Source organism: Petromyzon marinus, chromosome 12, assembly GCF_048934315.1.
Source record: "Petromyzon marinus isolate PM22_M1 ecotype Great Lakes invasive population chromosome 12, UKy_Petmar_22M1.pri1.0, whole genome shotgun sequence".
In the NCBI taxonomy this organism is placed as follows: Eukaryota; Metazoa; Chordata; class Hyperoartia; order Petromyzontiformes; family Petromyzontidae; genus Petromyzon; species Petromyzon marinus.
The window spans coordinates 8,434,847-8,452,806 of NC_133678.1; the positions used below are offsets into that span (position 1 = coordinate 8,434,847).

Here is a 17,960-nt window from a genome sequence, read left to right on the forward strand (position 1 = left end):
CTCTAAAGAGAAATGATACAAACGAGATGTGTTTTCGGGCTGTGCCACGCAGTAAAACCAAAACACATGAGATAGATATACAGCACAGCCGAGCAAACCTTTGTAGTATTAATGCATATCAGACGGGGGGAAAAAAACAGACTAAAGCGAATGGCTTCTCGGATTTAAGAATTTAATCACGGACCTAAATTGTAATAAATTAATCTAATTACTCAGGTGGAGAGAGAGAGTTATATTGCATACAGCGTGAGTTTGCTGGTGCGTGCGTGTTTGCTCATGTCGAATCAGAGTAGGAATTTTTAGAAGGAGTATACACAAAAGAGAGGAGTCTCAAACACAGGGTAACTTCTCAATGCTGTTTACTTCCATTTTTTGCGTATATTATCAATGCTGTACAGTTTCGACATATTAGGTCAGCAACCACTTCCTTCCTTCCTGAGTAAACATGCCTTGCACTGGCACCTCGAAGTAAAAGTGTGACATAGTTCATATATAATGCTGACGAATTTGAACAGAAATCAGTCTTGCGTGTAAATTCGGTGTTAATGGCTGCAACGAGTTTGTAACCTCTGACCGTGGACGTTTCTGTTTCTTGCAGGGAGTGGTGGGCGGGGTGCTTCTGGTCACACCGAACAACATCATGTTTGATCCTCACAAGCTCGACCCCCTGGTTGTAGAGAACGGCTGTGAGGAGTATGGCATTATTTGTCCAATGGATGAGGTGATATCTGCAGCCATGTACCACGATATCGTCAACACCAAGATAAAGGATGTCACTCCGATGTGCGTTAACATTTGCACTCTCTCCAGTTGGTTTTTGCCGTTCGGCAAGAAATGAATGTTTGCGAGCACGTGCGGAGCTCATGATAAGCCACTTTTTGAGCCATCGTTTGTGGCCAGGTCACGTCTGAAAAATAAGTGAATGCCTCAGGTTTTTTAAAGTCATTGCTTTACATTTCCTATACTTGGCACTCCTATCGTGTTTTTGTATTGTTTGTTGTTGTTACGTTCTTACCTGTCCTTACTGGACATCTGTGAAAAAGAGCTTTATAGCTTATTGGATTCCTCCAGTATAAATACATATTCTGATTTAAATAAATATAACTGGACATCTGTGGAAAAAGAGCTTTATAGCGTATCAGATTCTTCCAGTATACATACAAATTCTGATATAAATAAATATTCTGAAAAATAAATATTCGGAGAACATGCGACTTTTCCTAAAAGCTCTGTAACATGTACAATATTTCTTAGTTGTGGGTATGTTTTTACACGCTTTTAATTAACTCACTCTGTCTGTAGTTGTTGTTGTATCCTCAAATCTTGTAACTCAATTTTAACCCACTTCCCAATGTCGTATCGACTGCAAACTTGGTATACGTATGTCATACTGATGACAATACTATATTCTATCATTAAAAATAAATATTTTTAAACAATCTTTTTTACATGTTACGTTTCGGCTTGGGTCTAATTGTCCACGCTCAACTCACGTTGGCTGTAAATCACCACGGTGCCCTTACGTTTATGGCAAGCTTCGGGGCCACTTCCTGGAGTCGTGGAGTTCTGCCACGTTACTCGTACGGCGGTACATTTCATTAAAGCGTGTTTAAAAAAAAAAGTGTTTTTAAATATTGCTTATTACTCATTATCAACAGGCCTGAAGAGTGGGTGAACTTGGCATTGGGGAAGAAGACGACGAGCAGCATCAGACCACATGGCGAGGAGCGTGAGTCCCGGCTCGTGGAGGCGGGTAACGACAGCGCAAGCACCGCACCAAAAAGCACCGAGGAATCTCTCTCGGAAGAGGTGTTCACGGAATCGGAGTTGTCTCCCATTCGGGAGGAGGTCGCCTCTTCGGATGAACTCGAGCAGTCATCGAGGTCAGCCGAGGGCCTTGCCAACAGTGGTTCTGACAAGACGCTCACGGCTTCGGAACCGCCGGAGCCGTGTGCGGTTTCTGCTCAGGACGAAGCTCGGACCACGGGCGACAGTGGTTTCGTCGCCGGTCATTCGCAGGATGCCGGTGATGCATCTCTCGGGGGCCGTGATCCGAACAGCACCGAGAGCCAAGGCTCCTCCAGTGATACCACGACACAGACCACCTGCCACGAGGTCTCCATTGAAGCGGACGGAGACGGATGGAAGCCCTGCGATCATTTGGACGGCAGCGAGAAAGCCAAAGACGAGCGGGCGTCCGCTGAACCTGAGGCGGGCGCCGAAGCCGCGGCAGAATCTGAACCGAACGCTTCAGTCGAAAAAGAGCCGGAGAAAGTTAACGAAGGTGCCAAGGGAGTTGTAGGGCAGACGGAAGAACTCGAGGAGCTAAGAAAGATGTGGAAGTCGCACACATTGCAGCATACGCGGGAGCAGAGAGATAACATACAGCATGCAGGCGAGTGTCTATCTTTTGCAATAACCTAAGAAATACAAATTTATTTTTGAACACAACTCTTGACTGTCTTTCCTAGAATATATTTGCCAACCTCTAACCCCTTTTGGAGCACTGAGCTTTCTGCTGAGAGATGAGTGGAATGGTGCCTAGGCTGGAATGTTACTCTAAATGACTTTGATTTGTTTTGTTTAAATGGCGGTACATTTGTGTATTAAAAATGCGAGCAATGTGACATTTATGCATTTATTGCAGAGCAACCCACTGTCATGAAATGTTCCTTCTGTTTTCTTGTCATTCCTGCAGATGTCTTCTCCAGTGAAAAACGAGTGAAGAAGGCAGTCATGTTCCTGTGCTTGAGAGTGGGCAAGCCCATGATGAAGACCTTCGTATCGCATGCACAGGCCAGCATGCAGCAGTATGCCCAGAAGGATACTGAACCAGAATATTGGTTTGCCGTGCCACAGGAAAGGTAAGAAAAAAAACGTGTCTCTACACGCTCGGTTCGCACAGCTGCCCTTTCAAACGCTTTTGAAATGCTGTTCTAAAAAACACAGAATGTGCCTCTGGACTATTGACTGTCCCAGGTTTGGCAAATGGGGACGTTTTGGAACGACATATGATTTTGCGTATTTGCTGTAAAGGTCGCCGATGTTATTTTGAAAATTCCTGGGTGGTGTCTGCCGTGATGCCCAACGTTTGGCCCATGTGCTGAGGTACTGATATCATATCATGATTTCATCAATATTATTGTAACTTCTTCAGCAATTGAACTGAAGCATAGCAATGGACATATCCAATAACACGCCGTACAATGCGAAAACACATTTGAGAGTGGACTTCTATTTTTTTAAATGTATGGCGATATAGCATGGGTGGACAGCAAAAGCCCAGCGTGCATTCCATCATTTGTTGTCAACATGCCAATAAATCAACACGTGTGAAATACATGATGCACGATTTACAAGCTCGTATAATAGATTGGTTGATGTGGAAGCATTTACTCTATCTGGTCTGCCAAGTCTGGGTTGTTTGTCCTTGCCTTAAAATATGCATGGGTGTAACCCATGTTTTAGAACTCTGGAATTATGCAGATTTTAACCACGAGTTGTAAAAAAAAATGCTTCGCTTTGTGGTGAGCACAAGGGGCTTGCTCTGACTTTATAAAACACATGTTGGTAATTTCCCTAATGCGAGTACCACACCCAAGGCACACTTGTGCTGTTAGGTACAGTACAATGTTTCTGTCCACTCGACGGAGCTGGCGTATATCCAACACAAAATTACATAATTTGGACAGTTTTTGGAATTTGGAGGAGGCCTGCCCTTTCTTGGGATAGTGGCGCATTATATGTAACACGATCTTTGTTCCTAGGTAGTAAGTGTTATTTTCTAATTGCTTATGCCTCAAAAGTATAGAAAATGGCTATTATTCCCCACAAACTTTGCTTTTGTGACCAGGACTTTATGTGAAGGAATGACACAAATGCACACCACGTTTTCTCATTGAAAATAGGTACATTTCAAAATATCACTGTCCTGGTCACAAAAGCAAAGTTTGTGTGGAATAGTAGCCATTTTCTGTACTTTTGAGGCATAAGCAATTAGGAAATAACACTTACTACCCAGGAAATGTGTCGTCGCCCATTTTTTTGGTGCCATTTTTAGGCTTTGCTACCAAAAAAAACAATCGCACGTGAAAATTACACCTGACAAACCGGTAAAAAGAGATTAGTCTTCGGTTGACAGTGACGGGGATTGTCGCTGTACATAATAAGCAACCGTGATGTCGTGATGTTATCGTGTCTGAAAGTTTTTTGTTCTTCCATTTGATGGAAACAAATGCGCCGTTGCATTTATTTATGCGTACGGTCCACGTTCCTCCCCTTTGACGTGTAATACTTCTTCTGGTCGGTATGTGCGGCTCTTTAAAAAGTGATTGGCAGGAGGTGAATTCAAAAGTTGGGCTGAATTAGTTATTTCAAGGTAATTAATTCATTTGATTTGTTAATTTCAAAAGTTATTTGCTTGACGGTCCCCATTGGGATGACGTCAGCCGTTATCACTCTCACGACTTCACGGGCGAAACGATGTTGAAGTAGTTTTTGAGAAATATTTCAACTTGGCGCAAAATGAAAGGGTTGAAACATTTCCACGTTGATATTCATACGATAAACGGCACAGCAGCTTTGATGCACGCCACTGCTGATTTATATTACAGTGAGATTGCTGTATCGACAGTTGCATACTTATGTTAAATTATAACTGTACGGTAATTGCAAATCCGAGCTGTATCAATCGTTTATTTCAGGATGTGAACAAAGGAAACAAAAATAGCCAAATGGTATGAATGTCTCATATGGGAAAATTACGTATGCTGTATTAATACTTTTACAAAATGTCCTTGCACATATATACACGCATGGGACATGGACTTCTACATTTGCAACTGCACTGCTGTATACGTAGTATAAGGCAGGGGAAATATTAGAAAGCCCAATCATAATTCCGGTTTATATCCTATACTATACCCTTTAAAGGTGGTATTTATAACACACAAGGCATTTTTGCCTGCGGTATTAAAAAGCACCGTTGGCTATTTACTGTGACCGTGACCGCTAGGGACATACTTGGGACACGGCAAATTTAAACCAGATGGGTCCCGCCCTCGACGTGTTGACTTTGCGGACAACCACGTGATCGCTTGGCCATGTGGAGTGGTCTGCAGTGCTTTAAAGCCTCGGCGTTTGATATTTGCACACGCACGTTATACAGTGCGCATCGGTGCGTCCAGGCCTTGACGGGAACACCTGCAGAGAAAACTCTTGTTTCGAAGGTAACCCAAGGCTGCTGTGCTTGAGCGTGCGAGTGTGGTCATTGGTGCGGTACTTGACTTTTGAGAAAGTGGAACAGGGGGGTCATTGAGCACAGATGGCAAGTGTCTCACTGCAGACTGGTTACGTAGGGGTATTTCTTTGTAGGGGAAACTGCTTCTTAGTTTGATGCAATTTATCAATTTGTTTATTCATTTTTTTTATTTGCACGGTAGTAGAGTTTTCTTTTGCTTGGTTGTGGCTGTATATGGGATTTGGTCCTCATTTATAAATAATGTACAGCGTTATGGGATGCTTTTTGCATGAATGACGCTACAGTATATAACTTTAAAGTATTATAACTATTGTCCAATTTCGATTTAAAGGTTTCGTGACTGCAAGGATTCATCTTCTGTGGTTCTTTCGGTAACGTCATGAACTATTGTGCAGTTCATGGATATGCTGTTTTTATTAATACCGCTGGCCCGTCCATAATTATATAAAACCTAAAGCAAGTACAATAAAACTTAGCAAATATTTTGTCATCATTTATATTGTAGTTTTTTTATCTTTTCTTAAAAACGTATATGAGTGTAGGGGGGGTTAACCCAAATGCGTATGCTTGTGTATGGGGGTCCACTGACAATGTACGTACGCATAGGAAACGGGGTGGGGGGGGGGGGATGAAGCCTCAATAATTTCTCTAAAATATTCCGGATGTGGACCCTATCTCTTTGCTTAAACACGTTAATATGATTAATCCTTGATCGTTTCTGCGTGGATTAAATATCGGCCGTTCCATAGGATTCGTGGGGGGGAGAGGGGGAGCGTCAAGCGTACGTACGTACGTACGCAGGTGGCGGGAGGGGGGTGTAAAAAGCACGCGTACGTGCAGGGAGACGGAGGGGTCAAGTTGTGACAGATTTTTGCGTACCTACTAAATGGATGGCCTCCTAATGTCCAACCTTTTATAGCTTGCAATGCAAAAGAGCAATAGAATAGACAGCCATGGCTGGTGACTTCGTACAATGATGTCATCTCAATGGATGCCAAGCCTTGAATTCCCTAATCAAACGAATTCATGTTGGGCAAGCTATTTTACACAAAGCGTATTGTTCTCAGCTATCCATGGCCATTAAATGGAATGATTTATAGGCTACATATATTGTGTAACAGTAGCACAGGATATCTGTGCATTAACCAACACATCCAGTGCATTTGAGGTCACAACACACACACGCTTAATGTGTCTTCTGTTACTCAGTGTTATTTTTTTAATTAAACAAAGCCCTATTAGCCTTAATTTGAGTTTACCGTGTCTGATTTGAGCCTTAATATACCACTATATTTTATATTGTCCCTAGGTCTTAAGATATTTGCCCATAAACTATATCTTATACAAAGGTTTTGATTTAAAGCTTTCGTGACTGCAGAGATTCATATTCTTGGTTCTTTCGGTAAAGTCACATAGAAGGGAAAAAATAAAATAATAAAAATATAAAAAATTAAATTGTCACGACGTTTCGACTGCAACACAAGCCATTGCTTGTGTTTTTATTTTATTGTTTCCCTTCTACGTGACTTTACCGAAAGAACCAAGAATATACAAAGGTTGTTAAATGTGTTATTAAAATTGTCAGGTGAATTTTAATTGCATGCAATATTTAATTTCATGCACAGAATTGTTTCATTGTCAACAAATTTTGGAGCAAAATAAATGCACTTTGTTCAACATATACCTAAATATAATTAATGTAACCATAAAATGTACCAGTACATTTTCCAAATTTCATCATTTGCTTATAGGATCTGAATTGGAGGTTTATAGATCTCTATGTCTGCGAGTGATACATGTCTACACCGATTTTCAAGATTTACTCTGCCTAAAATGTGTGACGACCTAATGGATGATGACGAGCGTGAATGTTGTGGCGGTTGTGACAATTTACATTATTCCTGGCCATGCGTACCTAATTTAATTTTTCTTTTGTGGATTTAAGCAGTAGAGGTTGTATTGGGAAGGAGACAGGCATCTGAGTGGTCTCCATGAGTCCGACAGCCAATGGGAAGACCTACGACCAGATGGTGGGATACTTTTAGGACATCTCTTTTGAGGTCACGAGACTTGTGCAGTAGCTCTGGGATGATCTGGCAGATGGTCGAAAGAGTCAACGAGGTAGGGTGGCATCAACAGCTTTGATCTTCACGGTAGTGAGATGGTAACTACCTCTCACAGTATACAGGAGGCCGTGGGTTTGATCCCAACCCTGATGCCTGTATATTTGGAGTTTGCATCCTCTCACCGTGACAGTGTGGATTTTTCTCTGAGTCCTCCGGTTTTTGCCCGCCATCTTTTTAATGAACACGCGTTTAGAGTATTTGGCTGCTATAAATTCCCACGTGACAAGCCTATTCGTTGAGCTATTATTTGTGGCCAGGTCGCTTCTGCAAAAAGAGCTCTATAGCTCGGTGGGCCTTACCTGGTGAAATAAAAAGAAAAATTGTTAAATAGATATTTGTGACCCGGCTGCTTCCGCTGTCCGTTTGTCTGCAGGGCGGATCACCTCTTCGCCTTCTTCGTGCAGTGGAGCCCCGAGCTGTACGGCGTGGAGGGGGATGAGCCCGGCAAAGAGCCCGGCTTCGTGGTGGTGGAGAAGAGTGAGGAGTCCGACATGATCGACGACGTCTATGACGAGGCCTCTGGGAAGGAATGGGAGGTAAGTTCCGTAGCCCAGCAGCCTGCCTGTAAATACTAACCCAACGGTCCAATTCGAAGAGGAACGTTCATCATCGTACAGTGAATTTTAGTATTTCTAACAGCACTTGAACTTCGAATAGTTTCCCTGTGCTTTGTCCAACTTGTCACATTTGAAAATGGTTCTAGTTTTTGGACATTGTGTAGGTTTTTTTTTGAGTTTTAACTGTACAACTCTGTCTATAGTTCTCGGTTAGTGAGTATTTCAATACATTTCTCCGCTGGATGGAGACGTGTCGTTTCAGGACCTTGGGGTGGTATACATAGAAAAGTTATCACCGAGAAAACTCATGCTTGGGTTACACCTGGCATTGCTCACCACGAGGCCACGCATTACTTCACTAATAATTCACATCTGTATATAACAGCAGGTGACATCCAATTGAGACGCAATATTGCCCTTCCAAGGAAGAGCTTTGATTTTTATAAAAGTATTCTGCTTGTCCCTCTGATGGCATGCCCCTATCTTGCTTGCTGGTGAACATGAAAGACTGACAACATTAGGTTATTGCCCAAATGTCATGAACAACATTTTCAAGATCTGTCTCTGCAATTGCACATTTTAGCCAACTTCACACTGCTCTTTAAATGTGGTCATCACTCCAGAACATGACTGCATTATCGTAGTAAAGCAAATGCAGTTTAAAGTGCGTATCAAAAATGTAATGGAACAAATCACCACCTGCTTTCTCGATGGATGTGAATAGTAAATAGTTAAATGATGCCGAAAACAAGTGTTCTGGTTTTGCCACTCGCGTTTCGTAATGGTTACTTTGTCTAACCTACAGAAAGTGACTCTATAATACTCTTTGGTTCTTTCGGTAAAGTCACGTAGGTATCAAATAAAATACTTATTTTATTTTATACCAAAGAGTACGGATTCTTGCAGTCACGAAAGCTTCAAATCATGATTGACTCTATAATGCCACTATTCTAAGTGCTGGATGCATATTGGTTTTTTTTATAATACAGCTTGCAATAACATGTCAGTAATACAGCTTCATTAAATACGATAACGTGTTTTCGCTGTGAGCTATTTGACTGTGAGCCCTTGGGGCTGGCTGAGTCTGATGCTGTCTGCCAACGTTGCATAATTAAACTTATAAGCAGTACCCCGGGGTACCATAGTGATGCAGTCAATTTTCGTCTGTTGATGGTCGGCGATGCGGCAATCGACTCATCTCGACGAGCCGTACACGATGCACCACCACGGTGCGTACGAGCGTTCAGGGTTTCAGCACAATCGCCCTCGCTGCGTTTCGACATCGCGGAGTAGCACCGCCGATTTCGGATCGATCGGTAACCCCAGTCGAGGAGTTAAGTAACACCCCTGGAAAAAAAAGTGTCCCAGAAATAAAATATTTAATTGCCTTAGCCATTTTGTATTATTTGGTAACCCAGGGTATAGTTCATGCGGTGTGTGCGCAAGCCCACATCACAATCGATTGAGCTTGAAAATAGTATACGTCACACGGGGCTGTCTCTACAGGTTTTAATAATATTTTTAACCGTAACAATGTTAATACATAGCTTGTGGTCGCCCTATACATGCACGCGTTTTTATATAGAGAGTACATATATATGTATGTAATGGCAGTGATAAATCTTGAGAAGGTAATATTAATAGTGTGAATAGTTACCCATTTGAATACATAAATGTACCAAGCTTGCGCTTTCAAATTGCTTCTAACGTGTAGTCTTGTGCATATTTGGTAAAGGATAAAAAAAAATCTACTTTTTAAAAATTAATTTGATAGCTAGTGATCAGCGTAGCAGCTTTAAATGTTGCTATATATGTACGTGGTTTTATTTTATTTCTTGTCCATGCCAAAGTTGTCCATTTTGTGGAGCCACGCGTGTTGTGTCTTTTGTTTCCTTGTGCCCTCGTGCGTCTTGTTTGTTTAGGTTGTTTCTGTCAGTGAGTACCATCGCAGAATTGATGAACTTAATTCTGGAGAGCTCCGTAACCTCTGCAAACGTCTGAAGGTGGCAGGACCTAGGAGTGATTTTTTTTTTCATGATTGTTGCTTTCATTGTTATAACTCTTTAATACTGCTTGCTGCGTTCCGCCGTGTTTTATTTGTCAAATTATGCATGTCCTTGTGGTCATTTTGGGTTTCTTATTTTACTCTGGAAAATTCCCTTATGAAGTACACCATACATTCCTGGAGATGCTCATGGTAAAAAAAAAACTGTTTGCTCCATATAACTAATCAATTAATAATCTGCAGACACTTTTTTTAAGTGCTGCTTAAATTAATTGAGCAATGGAAAATATCTGGGGGAATTTTCTACGTAATATCATGTCATCAAACACAGTCATCAGCAATTGCAAACAGATACCCACAGAATCTGTTGCATTGCGATGGCTCGTTTTAATGTAAGCCTAGTAGCTACTGTACACTTTTAGGAAACATGGCTTGTGCAAGATGATGACACTGGCTGATACACACTGGTTAATACTCATTTTCACTCTATGGTGATGGCAACAATTATCAATTGAATACGATGCATTCAATTGATCCTTTTTTCACTGTCATACCTTGGTGTGCATCACATGTCAAGACACGCAAGCGTCGACAACAAAAACACTTTTTTGCAAATAACTATTAGAAGTTTAATTCCCGAGTGTGTTTTGAGTGGGGTAATTTCCTTGCACGCGATAGTGTGTGTGTGTGAGAGAGAGAACTTGAGTGTGTGTGTATGTATGTTCTAATACTTGCTTACTCGCACACATAGATCGTGACTGCAGATGAAGCCAAGAGGCAGCATGGCCCAGTGGCGTCGACCACTGATCTAGGGCCAGAGGCATGGAAACCAGTCCTCAACAGCTCCAGCTCCATCCTGGAACAGGATCACATAAATAAGGCATGTGGTGATGAAAAACCATTTTCATTATCTGTCTTATCTCGCCTACCCCGAGTGAAGTGTGATTGAAACGCAGCCAGCTCAGGATTCAATTTATTGAGTTCATGTAATGACCCATTGCGATTAAAGTAAACAAAAATGTTGCCAGACTCTAAACTCCAAAGATAAAATGTTAATTACAGGAAGGCACATGATCTAAACATCATTGTTCGTATAATTCCTTTGTTGCATGTTTTAATAATATATGCTCAAATACCCCCTCCCGGTTTCTTTCATTGTTATTTAAAAGTAAGAGCAGTTGTAGCAGCACGCTACCCATGAATATTTTAATATGCCACAGCTCCATTGAGCTGTGCTTAAATACAGGTCCAGTCTCGATGGGCCAGCCACACACATCTCCCTGCTCAGCCTTGGCTAATAATACATCCTGCATGTACTGCAGATTTTGAGCTGAGTGAAAATAAACTGTTACCCTGCTGTTTTTGGAATCCTATCAATGAAACTGTGTAAATTTGTTCGGCTTACTCGAGTGGCAGTTGTTCATGTTCTCACTATTCCCACGTTTAATATCAAATAAACTTTCGATTTAAGTTACGTTAAAATTATCTTCATCACAGTCTTTAGTGTAACACAACATCAAGTCACCGTGGGGACATTAACATATGTGGGTGGATAGGATGGCAGGGCCGTCGAAGGCACCCTGTTGATTTTTACTCAGTTACTGTTGCATGGCATTGGCGATGCTGGTCGTTGTCTTTTTTAATTAATGAGTTCCTGTATCAGAAAAAAAGGAACCGGATCTGTTGGCTGTATTCCCACGACATTAAAACGAGACAATCCTTGAAAACTACAGAACAAATATCACGTCAGCCACTACCTTTTATCTCTTTGACATGCCATTGCCAGAAAGTAATTGTATTTGTATTATTATAGAACATTATATACCACGTTTAATTAGTAATTAAACCAAAAGATAAATATGGGGAATCAATACTGATCACTCTAGTTTTAACTTTCCTGGTCCACTGCACTTTATGCATATTTCCAGGTTCATGTGAAATTCACGTGGCAGTCAGTGGCCCATTTAAACTTTATTAACGGGCTGAAATCTGTGAATACATTTTATACTAATTCGACAGAAATGCTTGGTGTGTCTTCGTGTTGCAGCTGGCGGCAAACCTTCCCCCTCGCACGGTGGGATACCCATGGACGCTCGCCTATAGCACATCCAAGCATGGAATGAGCCTTAAAACTCTCTACCGCACCATGGTTGGTCTGGACTCCCCCATGTTGCTTGTGATTAAAGACACTGACCGGCAGGTAAGCATAATGAGTCATCAGTTCCGATATAAAACTTCCCTCCGTGCATTCTTCTTCTTCTTCTCAGTAGGTCCTTCCGATCGCTGCCAGATAGAACGATAAAGGTGCACAGCTTCCAGTCTAGTGACGTTTGCCATTTCCTCCGGTTCCAACCCATTGTCTCTGCAGAGGATGTCGGCGTTGGCTTGTGCCTCTATAGCTTTGTTTCTTCTTCCATGTTCTCCACATCAGCAGCTTGCTGATTTCTTTATCATACTTTCTTTTCCGTTGTCCGACAAACTTTTAGCATCCTGTCCTTGAGTTGCCGAGTCAGTCTTTGCCTTCATAGATTCCCTTCTTGATTTGATCCTTTCCGCTGATGTTGAGTGCTGCCGCCAACAGCCTTAGCGGGTCCTCTCATTGAAATTAAAATACCGTGGTTTAAACATTAGCAACCCACTTGGGGTTTTTTTTGACACAATTTTTTTGTCACAAATATGTGGACGATGCAAAGTTTGCTGCTGTCCTGTAACTTGGGGATGTTAAAATACCCCAGGCACTTCATAATAGTTCAGCCAGACAATAAGGTTTGTCAGTGTAAAGCGAACATGTCTGATAAATAAGTAACAATGCCCCCAAAGCAAAACAGAATCTCCTTTTCGGTAAAGCGGTAGCTATCCCAACTCAGCAACGTTCTGCTTCCACATCACAATGTGCCGAGATAATTCATATTGAACAGTGAAGTGTTAAAAATGCTTCACTGTTGGCACTTGCTGAACTCGGGCCTGTTGTTGCTCGCGAGAAATTGTTATGCAGCATCAGGGCCTTAGCACAAATCAAAACTCTCACCACATTCGTAATTAAGCTGTCTCGTAAAACATATAATCGGCTAACATTTCTGTCAATGATGACCTTTCAGGGTATAACAAATGTGCTGATTCATAGTTGGAAACAATGCTTCATACTGGTGCCCTAGCACGTAGAAGGAAGATGACGTGCACAGCTGTGAATCAATATCGGACGTTTTTTCCCTTGTTTGTATGTACGTTGAACTTCTTTCGTGACAGTACTAGCCAACCGTGCAAATCAGAGTGGCAGTGGAAGGACAACAATCTAAATAACAAAAAAATACAATGTGTTTAAGCAGTCAGAGAGTAGAACTCCAGTCCTCAAAATATGGATACACAAACTGATGTCAATAAATATTTTCATTTGAAGCTGCAGAATTGCATCATGGGAAGGGGGATGACGACATAAAATGAGAGCAGAAGAATGTGAGAGGCCTCCAGCTCAAAGACATCTACATCATGGGACCTATGGTCACCCCGAGCTCTCATTACTCTGATAGTGGCGTTGTCTTTGAGCTGTGTGCGCCTTTTGGCGTCCTCTGGTCTAACACCGTTTGAGACGAGGCTCAAAAGAAAGCTGTCTCTGGTGTGGACCAATCAGTTTCAAGGACAATGCCACATATTATCAGAGTGTTTTTTTTTGTTTGCATTCTGACCACAAGTATTGTGGTTAATGCAGACATGATTCTTCGTAAAAAAAGGTTTCAGTTTTGTTGGCAGAAAACAGGGGAAAAAACATATTCTTATAAGAATATGACTTATGCTGAGCCATTGTTATTGGTGCATTGTATTATTTGCAGGAGCTTAATGCAGCTAGCTTTTATCAGGGCTTCAATAAACATAATTTAAACGTCAGGATATTAAAGTTGCTATAAATATAGCAAGATCCATGAAATTTAACAACTTAAACTGCAGCATTTTATATATAACGATGATAAAAAGGGCTTTATTACCCTTTATGGCATTATAAATACAGGTATTAAGATGTCCAAACACCAAATATAAAACTATTACAAAGCATCAAGTCTGCATTGACCACACGTAATTGGAAAAAAATGCCAACAAACATGCTGTTTGGACTGTCTTTGAACGAGAGACAGCCTGGGAAAAAAGGTCCCAGAGTAACGGCTTTGCATTTAACCAGAGGTGGCTGGATTGATCAGAACTTAGCGTTTACTCAGTGGCCACATGAAGTGAAGCTACAAAAATTGTTGTTGCTTTGCAAGCCTGTAATACATTAGTCGAGGCCTGATAATTTATTAGTTCTATTTTAAATTAATATATACAGTTGATGATAGGGCATACAGTGAGGGAAAACAGTATTTGATCCCCTGCTGATTTTGTACGTTTGCCCACTGACAAATAAATGATCAGTCTACAATTATAATGGTAGGTTTATTTGAACATTGAGAGACAGAATGACAGCAACAAAATCCAGAAAAACACATGTCAAAAATGTTATAAAATGATTTGCATTTTAATGAGGGAAATAAGTATTTGACCCCTCTGCAAAACATGACTTAGTACTTGGTGGCAAAACCCTTGTTGGCAATCACAGAGGTCAGACGTTTCTTGTAGTTGGCCACCAGGTTTGCACACATCTCAGAAGGGATTTTGTCCCACTCCTCTTTGCAGATCTTCTCCAAGTCATTAAGGTTTCGAGGCTGACATTTGGCAACTCGAACCTTCAGCTCCCTCCACAGATTTTCTATGGGATAAAGGTCTGGAGACTGGCTAGGCCACTCCAGGACCTTAATGTGCTTCTTCTTGAGCCACTCCTTTGTTGCCTTGGCCGTGTGTTTTGGGTCATTGTCATGCTGGAATACCCATCCATGACCCATTTTCAATGCCCTGGCTGAGGGAAGGAGGTTCTCACCCAAGATTTGACGGTACATGGCCCCGTCCATCATCCCTTTGATGCGGTGAAGTTGTCCTGTCCCCTTAGCAGAAAAACACCCCCAAAGCATAATGTTTCCACCTCCATGTTTGATGGTGGGGATGGTGTTCTTGGGGTCATAGGCAGCATTCCTCCTCCTCCAAACATGGCTAGTTGAGATGATGCCAAAGAGCTCCATTTTGGTCTCATCTGACCACAAAACTTTCACCCAGTTGTCCTCAATCATTCAGATGTTCATTGGCAAACTTCAGACGGGCATTTATGTGCTTTCTTGAGCAGGGGGACCTTGCGGGCGCTGCATGATTTCAGTCCTTCACGGCGTAGTGTGTTACCAATTGTTTTATTGGTGACTATGGTCCCAGCTGCCTTGAGATCATTGACAAGATCCTCCCGTGTAGTTCTGGGCCGATTCCTCACCGCTCTCATGATCACTGCAACTCCACGAGGTGAGATCTTGCATGGAGCCCCAGGCCGAGGGAGATTGACAGTTCTTTTGTGTTACTTCCATTTGCGAATAATCGCACCAACTGTTGTCACCTTCTCACCAAGCTGTTTGGCAATGGTCTTGTAGCCCATTCCAGCCTTGTGTAGGTCTACAATCTTGTCCCTGACATACTTGGAGAGCTCTTTGGTCTTGGCCATGATGGAGAGTTTGGAATCTGATTGATTTCTTCTGTGGACAGGTGTCTTTTATACAGGTAACAAGCTGAGATTAGGAGCACTCCCTCCTGTATAAAAGCCAGAAATCTCTCAGATTGAGAGGGGGTCAAATACTTATTTCCCTCATTAAAATGCAAATTAATTTATAACATTTTTGACATGCGTTTTTCTGGATTTTTTTGTTGTTATTCTGTCTCTCACTGTTCAAATAAACCTACCATTAAAATTATAGACTGATCATTTCTTTGTCAGTGGGCAAACGTACAAAATCAGCAGGGGATCAAATACTTTTTTTCCCTCACTATGTTACTCAAATGCATTTGCGTCATTGAAAGAGTCTCTCTTATTTTTAATGACCGCAACATCTTCATTAGGCCTTCCGCCTAATGCTTTTTGCAATGCCATAAACGATGTATTTTTCTCACTTATTTGCAAAATGTAAGTGCATGTTGCTTTCAGGACTTCCTGCTAAACAGGCTGCGTAGGAACTAATTGGAGCCAGCCTTTGTATAGTTTTACAAATTAACATGACGAAAAAATGGAATTTAATAAGGAATGAATGAGCTGTCATTTATGTAATGACGAATGAATCTTGCGAGCCAGTCAGTTCACATCAATTCAGTTGCACAATTTACCCAGCTCTGAGATGATTTCGTTGGAGAATTATGCAAGCATTCTCGTGAGTCATAGCTTGCATAAAAAAAATGTGAAGATTAATCAAAAGTGAAAAAAAATGGGTGCGTTGCATAACTACGATCATCTCATTCTTGCGTGTCAAGGAATTATGACGTCTTGATTTGAAGCTTTCGTGACTGCAGGAATCCATACTCTTTGGTTCTTTCGATAAAGTCACGTAGGTAGAAAAATTAAATTAAAAATAATATATCACAATAATATATCATTATTTTTAATTTTATTTTTCTACTGATGTGACTTTACCGAAAGAACCAAAAAGTATGAAGAATGACATTTAGAAAGTGGTGACTGATTGTTCTATTCAACAATCTTACCGTACAGATTTTTGGAGCGCTTTCATCTGATCCCTTCAAAGTGAGCGATCATTTCTATGGCACAGGGGAGACCTTCCTGTTTACCTTCAACCCAGAGTATCAGGTTGGTGAAGAAACACACATTGTTCTCTGAAAGCAATTACAAGCCGAATGCATAATTTGAACCTCCCTTCGCACTAAAATAATGTGCTCGCCACAAGCCACTAAAGGCGAGCTGATTTATTTAATTTTGAAATGTGCGAGTCCCTGTGCCCTTTGCTCTGTGGGAGGTGGGGATGTGTTATTCCCAGCGGTTATCGGTCGTATTACAGATCCACATTGACCTGTCCTATAGTTATGCAATCATTAATATCGCTCATTGCTCTCTCGCCATATATGGAAGCCTGATGAACCCTATCTAATATGTTACAAAACATACTTTCATTTTTTTTTACTTTACATATCTATACGCAACTACTTCTCACTCAGTCAGTAGAGTCGACTGGTCATGCTCTGCTGTGTATATTTTTGAAAAATCCGTAATCAGCAAAATCGACACTTGCCATTGTTGACACCCACGCAGGCAGTGTTGGATACAGCGAATGGCATTTATTTTTTTACTATTCTGTAATTAAAATATATTTATACGTTCAGAATGATGTCCCTATACACATTGCAGCACATGCTGGCAAATGTACAAAGCGTTTCACTAAGCTCTGCAACAACAAAAAAACGCAGTTCGAAAACAGTGACTGGAATCTCCAATAATCAATGAAAATCGATAGGGGGTGCTTGAGCCAAAACAGGGCTCAAGTAACAGGCAGCATGAGATCTTATCCTTTGCTTGATAGGATCTGCTCCCTGCTGTCACCGATTGAAAAAAAAATACACACACATTCACCGCAGAAGGGTTATATTCCTTGAGATGTTTATCCTCATAATTCAGTAAGAGGAAATTACAAATATACGTTCATCCCATTGACTTTGCGTCATCGCACACATTCCCATTGCAGTGCTACAAATGGACTGGCGACAACCTCTTCTTCATTAAAGGAGATATGGACTCGCTGGCTATCGGCGGTGGAAGGTTAGTCCTTCGTACACTAAGAGCATCACAGGGGTTTATTGCTCAGCGGACAGGGGTAGAGACCATTTCTATTTTAATCCCCGAATGTGTGAGCCCACAAGCAGGTGTGCGCGCGTGTGTGTTTATTGCAGTGAGTCTGATTCTGTGCGGAGCGGCAATGTCGCGGTTAGCGCGCTGCGCTACGAAGCCGGCAGACTGTGTTCGATTGCCGCTCACGGCCAACACCAGTGACGATTGTCTGAACGGGTCCTGAGCCTTCTCCTAGGTCGACTCAGCCTCAAATGAGTAGCTGGTGCGGTGTGTAAACATCGCCACTGGGGAGACAAAGGCAGCCGGGTGTGGTGCTGGCCAG

At 41.7% G+C, this 17,960-nt stretch overlaps 1 protein-coding gene across 5 annotated transcripts in view; it reads left to right on the top strand.

The window, feature by feature from the left end:
• Positions 1-17,960, top strand: part of LOC116941588 (oxidation resistance protein 1-like) — a 133,693-nt gene that overhangs the window by 109,519 nt on the left and 6,214 nt on the right. For 4 of the 5 annotated variants that reach the window (XM_032952785.2, XM_032952784.2, XM_032952786.2 and 1 more), the window contains 9 exons: positions 599-783; positions 1,659-2,395; positions 2,699-2,864; positions 7,760-7,922; positions 9,866-9,946; positions 10,700-10,828; positions 11,996-12,148; positions 16,550-16,645; positions 17,535-17,608. In XM_032952785.2, coding sequence (XP_032808676.1) covers positions 599-783; positions 1,659-2,395; positions 2,699-2,864; positions 7,760-7,922; positions 9,866-9,946; positions 10,700-10,828; positions 11,996-12,148; positions 16,550-16,645; positions 17,535-17,608 — 1,784 coding nt within the window. The remainder of the gene's footprint in view (positions 1-598; positions 784-1,658; positions 2,396-2,698; positions 2,865-7,759; positions 7,923-9,865; positions 9,947-10,699; positions 10,829-11,995; positions 12,149-16,549; positions 16,646-17,534; positions 17,609-17,960) is intronic. The other variant, XM_032952783.2, reaches the window with a different exon arrangement.